The 10,715-nt window shown below is 48.0% G+C and overlaps 1 protein-coding gene across 5 annotated transcripts in view; it reads right to left on the bottom strand.

The window, feature by feature from the left end:
• SETD3 (SET domain containing 3, actin N3(tau)-histidine methyltransferase) overlaps positions 1 to 10,715 on the bottom strand; it is a 110,678-nt gene that overhangs the window by 2,325 nt on the left and 97,638 nt on the right. For all 5 annotated transcript variants that reach the window (XM_023731795.1, XM_023731792.1, XM_023731793.1 and 2 more), the window contains 4 exons: positions 6,307 to 6,381; positions 4,953 to 5,119; positions 3,978 to 4,063; positions 555 to 715 (listed from right to left, as the gene is read on the bottom strand). In XM_023731795.1, coding sequence (XP_023587563.1) covers positions 555 to 715; positions 3,978 to 4,063; positions 4,953 to 5,119; positions 6,307 to 6,381 — 489 coding nt within the window. The remainder of the gene's footprint in view (positions 1 to 554; positions 716 to 3,977; positions 4,064 to 4,952; positions 5,120 to 6,306; positions 6,382 to 10,715) is intronic.

The following is a 10,715-nucleotide window of genomic DNA, read 5'->3' as shown; positions in this document are numbered from 1 at the left end:
GGGTGGGTGGGTGGATGGATGGATGGGAAAGAAGTATTTGAAGACTGTGGCTCGATGGTAAATTTTGAAAGCACAAATAAAAACTTCTGTTTGCGGTATCATATGAATTAGAAATTTTACAAAATTGTCTCCTAATCAACAATGTCTCAATATTAGTTTTTTTGATAAGCATAAACATTTTAGAAAGGAGTCCTGGTGGTGCAGTGGTTAAATGCTCGGCTGCTAACCGGAAGGTCAGTGGTTTGAACCCACCAGCCGCTCTGCGAGAGAAAGATGTGGCAGTCTGCTTCCGTAAAGATTTATAGCCTTGGAAACCTTATGGGGCAGTTCTTCTCTGTCCTACAGGGTCTCCAGGAGTCGGAATCGACTCAACGATAATAGGCTTTTTGGGAAACATTTTAAGTAGGAAAATACTAACATGTTGAATAAAAAACATCAGATACACAATTATTTTACTGAAGGTTTAAAGTAAGTTATATTTAGGAAGGAATCTCTTGTTAAACATCTTTAAAAACAGGCCGCAGTGCCAATCCCCACTGATTCACTCTCATTACCTCAATGGTTGTTTTATAAGTTTTTAAAAGAAGCGATGCTCTATCTTCAAGAAATGTCCAAAGCTTGACTTCATTGTCCCAGCTAACAGGAAATTCAGAGTTACCCAAGGTGAAGATTCTATCGATAGCACTGTCTCCTAGCAAATGTTCTTTCAATTCTTCTGCAAGAAATACAAATAGCAACCTGTTAGGGGGAAAAAGCGGCCGCATTCCTCATGTTAACAAACAATCCACCTTAGAAAATGTCTTTTCCAACAAAGCTGTTTTCCCGTGGTTAAAAGCTCTCCCTGATCCATCAGCCAGGCCATTCCTAGGCTCTCCAATGCAGAGTTACCGGGAAATTTCTGGGAGGAAGAAGGGGATGATTCCAGTATCAATTCCAGCATCGTCTTAATCTGAGTCCAGATCCAGCCGCGGCACAGCACTCTGTTGTTCATCATTTTTACCAGGGAAACTAACAGCCTTTTGACAGTTTCCCAATAAACTTTTAAAGACAGTCTATGCGGCACACTCCTTACTGGGACAATACCCTTCTCACTAGCCATGGGCTCAGTCACACCAACTGGGTGAAAGAGACATTTAGGCGAACAATGTAAATAGAACAAACCAACACAAGTTCCAATAACCCAGTGATTCTTCTAAATTTAAATCTGATTGTACTTATTCCAGTGGTTGACCTGACAAAACGATTTACTTTCTCTTATAGCAAGTTTAAGACACAAATAAAAAGAAACAAGAAAATCAACTATAAAATTCTTAGTGAAATATTTGCCTATATATCGCAGGAATCTAAATACGAATTACAAGTGAACATCTCAATTACCTTCCAATGTATTTAAGAAAAGGAAAGAATTCAGCAAATGCTCCAAGGACATTATCTCGAAAAGACCAAAACACGCCGGTTCTATTCATGCTCAAGAAATATACCCATGCGTCTGATGCAATTATGAGACAGTATCTCTTTCAGAGCGAAATGCCCCACAGCTGTCACTATTTACAATTCAAACGGAAGGACGTCTCCTGCCAGCAAGCCCAACTTTTATTAGTATTAGTTAGAGTAATTCAAAGAATACATCGATTGTCTTGACATGACAAACTATCTTTCTATGACTAAAGAGAATCAATGGCCCTAAAATGATTCAAGCATTTTTTTTCTTTTAAGAAAACATAAGTTGATCTAATGTTCAAAAAAGAAATGTATTACGTTGTATTTGTTAGCAATAGATCAGGATAAAATTCAGGATTTGTAGATTTTGATCCTTAAGTCTATACTCTTTGTGTAATACAATGAATATGGAAAAAAAAAAAAATGCTGCCTTAGTGGTGGAAATTTCTTTTTAGGAGCCCCAAATACTTAAGGTTCTTATTTTAGGTTTCTTCCCCACCTGCCTAAACTGAATCTTTAATGTCGCAAAGCCAAGGGGTAGGAAGCCAGAGCTTTCCTTCTCTGCTACCCTCCAGCAGTAAACGTGACTCATTTCACACTCCTGGAGAAATGGAGCCTGCAAACAGGAAAGAAGACAGTGTCGCCACAAGACTGTCCGAAATGCTGGAGGCAAAGAACACGCTTCTGGAGTCGGCTGCCTTCCGTGCTTTATAACCAATCCACCCTGCTACTCGCTGTGCTTCTGAGTCTCCCATGCCCTCACGGTGGCGCCCCAGCTGCCCCCAGCCCACCCACCGGGGAGGGGGTTTGGCCGCCCCAAGGGCAGCAAGAGCAGAAGAGCCGCCCCCCGGCCTCCTCGCTCCAGCTTCAACCTCGTCCCTCTGCTGGGAATGGCCTCGTAGTCCTTGTCCTCGGGGTCCTCATCCTCCTCAGCCAAGCCCAAACAGTAGCTACGTTCTCAGGACTAATTCAAACACCATTTCCTCCCGACCCTGAGAGTACTAAGACCCTCTTCCATGGACTACGTTATCTGCAAACTGGTCGGGGCCAACAAGGGATGTTTGGGGCCCAGGCTCTGCAGTTAACAGGGTCCCCACCTCCTGGCTGAGAGACCTCAGCCATTGTTATTCCTGTCTCTGAACTGGAGTTTCCCCATCGGGAAAATGGGAACATCTACCTTACAGGCCGCAGAGGACCACAACTGCGTGCCACATCTAGCATCATGCCTGACACATGGCAGGTGCGCCGTAAATCCAGGGGTATCAGCCCACCAACTCTCCTAATTATAAACTCCTCAGGGAGGAGAACGGCAACATTCAATTCTGTCTCCACTGTATGCAAGGCAAGCCCTCGTGAACCCTGAGCTCGTGTTCATTACACAGAACTGACGGACTACTAACAAAGCACGAAAATCACCAAAAGCCACACTTCAGTGACGGTGTGTCTACAGCAGAACGTTTGCCTTCAGGGGACAGTCACCAGACACCTGGCTGGGCTGTGGGTGGTGTTCAGATCGCCTGCTGGTGCTTGGGGCCAAGTGTCTCCTCCCTCCACCACGACGCTGGCCCGCTCTCAGGCAGCACTTCCCCTGGATCCACACCGTGGAGCGGGAGCCGCGGGCCAGAGCACAGCCACCCCCCAGGGCCAGGACGGACTGCGGGACCACAAGTGCCCTTTCCCTGGCGCTCGGGCCCTTCTCTCCAGGACACTCCTCAATTGATCACGCACTTGTTCATCCACTCCTTCCTGACCAATCTGTTCTACCCAGGATTTAAGGTTGTTTATAACAACAGCAATGCACGCACAGAGATACACAAACGGAACTGAAAATAGAAGCTCAAGACCAGGGAATCTGGAGGAGCACATTTTAGGATGACAAATGACAACACCACAACGGGTCATATCTCATTACAAGAAACCTCCAACAACCTGTCTTAAGCAAGCACAAGGATGGCCACTCAATGTGTACATTTATGTATCTGTGCCTAAAATAGAAGGCTGCAGACAGAAGCGTTCCGTGTTCCACGCAGACTCACATTGTTATCTACAGGATGCCTGGTGTTAAGCTTGCGGGCAGCGTTCAGATCAGAACACAGAGCTGCTAACAAACGGAGTCGTGTGGCTGGTCCCTGCACGCCATTGCTGACTACATGGCTTCCCCGAGTGAAGTGGCCGTGAGCACCTCTAGGTAACAAGGATGCTAAGACACTGGGAGGGAGTGCAGGCCGTCAGTTTTGGGTAATAAGCACACCCAAAACTTCCATCCACAAAGGCGGAATTTTGATATACTTAGGTAACCCAGATGTGTTGAGTTTTCTTCCAATCCGGTTCCAAATTATTTGTTCATGACAAACGAATACTGACAACATAGGGAGGATTTCGTAAAACATTTCCAGAGTAAAACAGATCCATTTCTTTTTCTCTAACGTTACATCTTACATCCTCCCAAAAAGTGCTTCAGTTTCTTCTCTTTACTCTGAATTCCCGTGCTTTACACTTTATAAAAAGGCAAGCCCTTTCCCCCCTGAATGATTTACCTTCCGTCATGCAGAACACTCGGAGAAAAGCCAGAAGCTGGGCAGAGATGGGTGGCTCCGTGAAGTGCAACGCGAACACGCTGGAACTGACAGAAGCAGGAAGCAAGATCAGTCGCCCCGCAGCAGCTGCCTGCTGGCTCCCGAAGGAGCCCCCTAAATCTGCAGTGTGTGTGGCCGTCCTCGAGGAGAGCTGGGCTGAGTGAGCCATTCTGTCTCCTCGTCTGAACCACGACAGCACAAGTTTCAGGCCTTGCAAAATGCAGACGGCACGGGCTGCTTGCACTCGGGCGGCTGTGCCTTGGCGGCAACCGTCTCTGCCAGCTTTTCCTCTAATAGCTTTAATCTCAGGTTGCGTATAACACATTAAGAGAATTAAGCGTACTCATGATTCTTAAAAAATATTAATGATAATTTATGTTGAGTTCGCATTTTAATCATTAATCAAATATTGACAAGTTCAATACAAAAGGTCTGGATAATCCATTTTCATTAAGAGTGGTTCCTCCGTTCCCTGGAGAACTAATAAATCATCATTCTTGTCTTCTTCATCGTTTTGCACCTCAAATGCAAGAAAATATGAAAGAAGGTAACCAGAAATTCTTGAAATCACTGAGGATCAGGAGTTCCTTACAGAAACTAATGCTGGCAAAGAAGTAAATGAAACAAATTGATCCAGGCCATTAACCTTTTCAAGGTGAAAGACATTAATGATAGCAAAGCACTTATTTAGGGTAATGAGGGTTTCAAGCTGTACCCCCTAGAACTGACTGACTGTGAGTGCTCCCAGTGACACAATTATGTCTATCTGAGAACGTTCCCAAATCACAACGGCTTAAATGTGCTCTGCCACAAGGATAAAGGGATTAAGACGAACTACCGAAGAGAAGTTTTAGTAACACACCCATTAAACACTATGCAACTGGAAATATTTCAAGCGGCACAGGAAAAAGCTGACCGCTTTTTTTTTCTACGTACGTGGGGATGCCAGCGCGCGCCAAGACCTCAGCCTTCATAGCGTACAGCCTGTCGCTTTTACTCACTCCCAGTTTTATTTTCACTCTGTCGTGTGAATTATTGTCAAAGAAAAAACCACTGTGGATCACGAACTCTGCGTTTGACCGGGTGCCATAAAAAATGTAAATCTGAGATGCAGCAAAGAAAAAAAATAAAGAGACATAAAACAAATTTAAAATCCATTCGGGGCAGGCAAAGGATTTGTTCTCATTTATTTAATACTACTTTATACAAATGAAACAAAATAGCCATAAGGTCACTCTATGCCTTCTCTGTATATCACGTGTAGCTAGGGTGAGAGTTCAGCAAAAGTGTGCAGTTTTCCTAACTCCCCAAACTGTCTGAGGTGGGGTGCAGAAGTGCCCCCTCTTCCACCATAACACAGTGGGGGTGGCGGGGCTGGGAAGCACCAGCTGAGGGGTGAGGCCTGACTAGCACGCAAAGGACCCTGGGGCCCTGGGGCCATGAGGTCTTTCTCATAATCCACTTCTTCAGGGACGGCAAGGCTATCACACTGAGGCTGAAGTTTAAAACCCTCCATATTCTCCCTCTCCTTTTAATACTGGAGAGTTGATTCTAGAACAAGAGTTTAAAGCAATGACCTTCAGAAATCCATTTCTAGATCTGGAGGCAAGTCTGCATCTCGCAAGGGGGTTTCGTGAACTCTCCTGCAGGACAGCAGACCAGTACTTTCTGAGACTAGTATTTTTTGTTTTGTTTCAACTGGAATGTCTCTGGCCTATTTCAGTTCTGTTTTTTGTACTATATGCTTACTCACAAGACTGATAGATATAACACAGGTCTTTATAGACGCAGATTTTCAAACTTAACGAAAAGCTTAACCCTGCCCCCATGCAAATTACTAGAGAGAAAAATTCATAGATAAAAGTACAAGACAGATCTCATGGTTCCTGATTCTCTTGTGTTCTGCCACTTGAATACTGCCTCTTTATGAAGGGTCTAATCAACAGAAAAAGAAAGGAGAACAATGCCGTTTATGCAACTGAAAATCGTTTTAATGTTACAACTCCAAACTGATTTCCCGTGGACAGTGTTAGAAATATTAGGTCAATTGTGCAAATAATTATTTCTAAATCTTTTTTTCTTTGTGGACCCAAAGCTCCAATTCAAAGCACAATATGTTTAATTACAACTGTAGGTCTCAAGATGTGTTCTGGAAAACAAATATTCCTAAATATAAATCCCACATCCATCTGTCTAAGTTAGATACCATTTAAAAAATGACCAACAGCAGCACAGGAACACCCCCGTGCCCCTCACTGCTTCGCGTCTGTGAGCTGCAGGGGAAACACACCTGCTCCCCGGCCCTGAAGTCCTGCAGAGCCACACACTCGCAGCGGTCATCCTCCAGGTTGTAACCGGTTGTGATCTGGCCGAGAGAAAGGAGGCAGAAGCATGAGCCACGGATGTCCACGTCCTCTAATCACAAGGGGCTCTGTGAGCAATTAGAGGTGAAAAGGTACCCACACGTACTTCCAAGGGTGCACGCTGAATGTTTTACAAAAGGAGCAAACTTACTTGACGCATGAATCCCCAGAGGAAACAACAGGCTCCCCAGCTTCTACCAGAAGTTCCTCCTCAGAGGTCTGCCCCTTGGAGCAGCCTCCCAATACTCTAAGATTGTCTGGAAATGCTCATCAGTTACTTTCTGACCTGCTCATTTTATGCTAGGGGATCAAAGCTCCAAGATAGCTGTAAGCGTATGATACAGGCGTCAGCATCTTAGATCCAAAGGGAGAATGTTTTGGAGTCTTGGGAGTCGCATTTTGGGATGGAAGGCCATGGAACACTAGTCTTTAATTCCAATATCTCAGGATCAATGGCTGATTAACCATATCATGTCTAAAAGTCTTTCCCACTTCTGATCTGCAAAGACCAAATGGGATTTCACTTATTTACTCATTCTAAACCATACTATTTATCAAACTTGACCATCAAAATGCAGAGGAAAAACAATGAGAAAGAAATCAAGCCAGGCCTTCTGGCACGCTTTCCTTGAAAAGCAGTTTAAACACTGGATTCAGATTAAAATCAGCTCCCTGAAGTTCCTGCCCAACATCTGATTCACTCTGCTGATCCCAAAGCATGGTCTTGCTAGTGAAGTGGGAAGTAAGGAACTGCCCTCTACCATGAATTCCCGGCATGGTGCTGTCATATAGACTGGCAGGAGCATCGCCAAGAAGGAAGGGGGTTAGGGGAAGGACGAGGGAAGGAAGGAAGGAGGTTAGGGGAAAGAGGGAAGAACAAAATCAGGAGGAGGAGGAGGCAAGGAAGCAGGTTGGGGAAGGAAGAGAGAAGGGAGTTAGTGAAGAAGGAAGAAAGTTAAGTTAGGGGAGAAGGAAGGAAGGAAGTTGGGGGAGAAGGAAGGAAATAAGTTAGGGGAGAAGGAAGGAAGATGGGGAGAAGGAAGGAAGGAAATTAGGGGAGAAGGAAGGAGGTTAGGAAAAGGAAGAGAAAGGAAGGGAGAAAAGGGAAGTTAGGGAAGGAAGTGTTGTTCAATCTGTGGTGGAGAAATGATCACAGGTGTTTAAATATATTTTACGGACATTTCCAACTCTCAGAAACTTCAGAAAACTTCAAGGCTTACCCTCACACAGATATGTTACGCAGCCCTTTCTTTGCAAGAGCCAGAACACTTTGAGGCTGAGTGTGTGATTTCTGAGTGTGGCACTGCCACTTTCCTCTAGGGTTGTATTGAAAACACATCTGATGAATGAATAAACAAGATGTGGTACACACCATACAATGAATATTATTCAGCCGCAAAGAGAAATGAAGTTCTGATACATGCTACTACATGGATGAACCTTGAAAACATTACGCTGACTAAAACAAGTCAGTCACGAAAGGACAAGGATGGTATGATCCCACCTATATGAAACATCTAGAACAGTGGTTACTAGGAGCTGGGGAGGAAGTGATAGAGTTGCTGCTGAAGGGATGCTGAGTTCCTGCTTGTCCTTATTGATGCGTGCCATCGAGTCCATTCCAACTCACAGAGGCCCTACGGGGCAGAGCAGACCTGCCCCACAGGGTCTCCTAGGCTGTAATCTTTATGGGAGATCACCAGGTCTTTTCTCCCATGCAGCGGCTGGTGGGTTTGAACTGCTGACCTTTCCGTTAGCAGCCAAGCACTTAACCATTATACCACCAGGGCTCCCGAGTTTGTTTGAGGTGATAGAGAACTTTCAGACAGTGATGATGGTCATGCAGCATGGTGCAAGTCATGAATGTCACTGAATTGTACATTCAAGAACGGTAAAGCGGCCAAGGCTTTGTTACATGTATTTTATCACAATAAAATTACAGACATGCTAGCCGGGGCTTGGGGTCCCTGCCGCCCCCTCTGCCGAGGCCGGGTTCTAAAGGCTCCTCCAAGGGGCAGCAGGAAGCAGCCCCCGGCCCCTGCTGCCTCCTCTGCCTCTGCTTCTAAAGGCCCCTCCAAGGTACAGCAAGAAACAGCCCCCGGCCCCTGCCGCCTCCTCTGCCTCTGCCCGGGGTTCTAAAGGCCCCTCCAAGGGACAGCAGGAAGCAGCCCCCGGCCCCTGCAGCCCCCCTGCCAGAGGCCGGGTTCTAAAGGCCCCTCCAGTGGACAGCAGGAAGCAGCCCCCCGGCCCTTGCCGCCCCCTCTGCCCAAGGCCGGGTTCTAAAGGCCCCTTCAGGGGACAGCAGGAAGCAGCCCCTGGCCCTTGCCGCCCCCCTGCCCGAGGCCGGGTACTAAAGGCCCCTCCAAGGGGCAGCAGGAAGCAGCTCCCCAGCCCTTGCCGCCCCCTCTGCCCAAGGCCGGGTTCTAAAGACCCCTCCAAGGGGCAGCAGGAAGTAGCCCCCCGGCCCTTGCCACCCCCTCTGCCCAAGGCCGGGTTCTAAAGGCCCCTCCAGGGGGCAGCAGGAAGCAGCTCCCACTCAGGCAAGGCTCCGGTCTCCCTGGGAGGCCTCCGAGGGGAGTAAGGACCCTGCTGCTGAGTACGGGTCCTGCAGGAGGGACTGGACACCACCACGGCCACAACCCACAGCCACTGACCAGGCCCGTCTCAGAGCCCAGGCCGGGGAGGCTGGAAAGGGCGGCGGTCCCGCAGGCGGCCTAGAGACGCCGGGCACTGCCACACTTGTCCTTCACTCCTCCTCACCTCCCCAGATCCACGCAGTGTGCTGCATGGCCCCATCCCGCCCCAACTGACTTCCTCCCACAGATGTTCACTGAGGGCCTGGTACATGCCAGGCACTAAGCTGGCACCTGGAAAACAGCCCAAAAACCCTCAGTCCCCAAGATGGCCATGGGAAGAAACACATTCCAAACCCAGGCATACACGGAGCTGCACACAACCCAAACCCAGGTATACACAGAGCCGCACACAGCCCCGGGGGAGCCCCAAGTCTGCCTGTGGCGGGGGCTGAGCTGGAGCTGAGGAGGAGTGTGCGCACGGCAGGGAATGGGGGGCCACCTGCAGCTCCTTCTCGGCTCCGGTTCCTGGGAGCACACGTGTGTGTACATCACACTTGTCTTCAGCTCTGTATGCAACGCAGCATCCTCTCCCATGTACCCCCAACCAGACTGCACACTCAACAGGCAGGGGCCACATCAGTGTTCCAGCATCACCTACATGTGAATATTAAACAGGAGGAAGTGCACCGCACACACACGCGCACACACACACCCCTCAGGATGTAAACAGCCAGGGTCAGTGATAACGTTCATCTTCCTCTTATACTCTTCTGCGTTTTCCGAGTCTTCCTCAGTAAGTCCATGTCATCTGACTTTCATCGCTGGGGTGGGGGGATAAGGTAATGCATGCTCAGCAGATAGAATTGGGAAAACAAGCGAACCAACGAACCAGAAAGGAGGAGCAGATCGCAATCCCATTAACATTTTGGTTGATATCCTTCTGGCCTTTCTCCTAGGCATGGGAAATACTACCTACAAGCACCGAGTCCCCAGGCGCGCACGCATTCCCACCGCCAGGCACTGGGGGTTCTGCGAGGAACAAAACAGACAGACCTCCCTGCACTCTAATGGGGGGGGGGGCGGATATACAGAAGCAAACAGGTGAGGCAGACAGGACACAGACGACAGAGTGAAGGACGGTGGGCAGGAAGGGCTGGCTCTGGGGAGTGTGTGGCCATTTTAGACACAGCACTCAGAGGGCACAACTGCCCCAGGAGGGAGCTGCTGGCCCCACTTTACAGAGCAAGAGAGAGGGGTTCCAACTTTAGGGAGCATGTTCAAGGCCCCAGAGATCCTGAGCCTCGGCCTGAGGCGGGGGCAGTGAACTGGTAGAACCAGGACTCAAACCCAGGTAAGCCCGGCTACTTAGAACAAACTACTTTTAAATAATCTTTATGGGCTTTTTCCATGTACAATATACATACTTAGTGTAAAAACCTCAAACATTTCAGAATGTACTACCACCATGTTACGTTGCTTCCTTCAGTTGCTGTGGCACTGCCCCAGGCCCTCCCATTTGCCAAATCATCGGAGCTTTACTTGTGAGGCCTGTGCCACCCAGACCCCATGCAGCCCGCAGCTTCCCTTCGTCACACCAGCATCACAATGTCCTCTGCGTTTGTCTTCTGGAGAGTCAGCCTCTAGTTAGAGATGTAAAAAGAAAAGCACACTCGCTAGGAGAACTGGTAGATGGACTGGATGCAGATCCAATACCCTAGATGCTGGGGAGTGAAGGAGGGAGGGAGGGAGAAAGGATAGGA

This window comes from Trichechus manatus, unplaced genomic scaffold, assembly GCF_000243295.1.
Source record: "Trichechus manatus latirostris isolate Lorelei unplaced genomic scaffold, TriManLat1.0 scaffold00045, whole genome shotgun sequence".
Taxonomy (NCBI): domain Eukaryota; kingdom Metazoa; phylum Chordata; class Mammalia; order Sirenia; family Trichechidae; genus Trichechus; species Trichechus manatus.
Note: the sequence above shows the minus strand (reverse complement) of the source record. Positions and strands in the feature narration are given on the sequence as shown.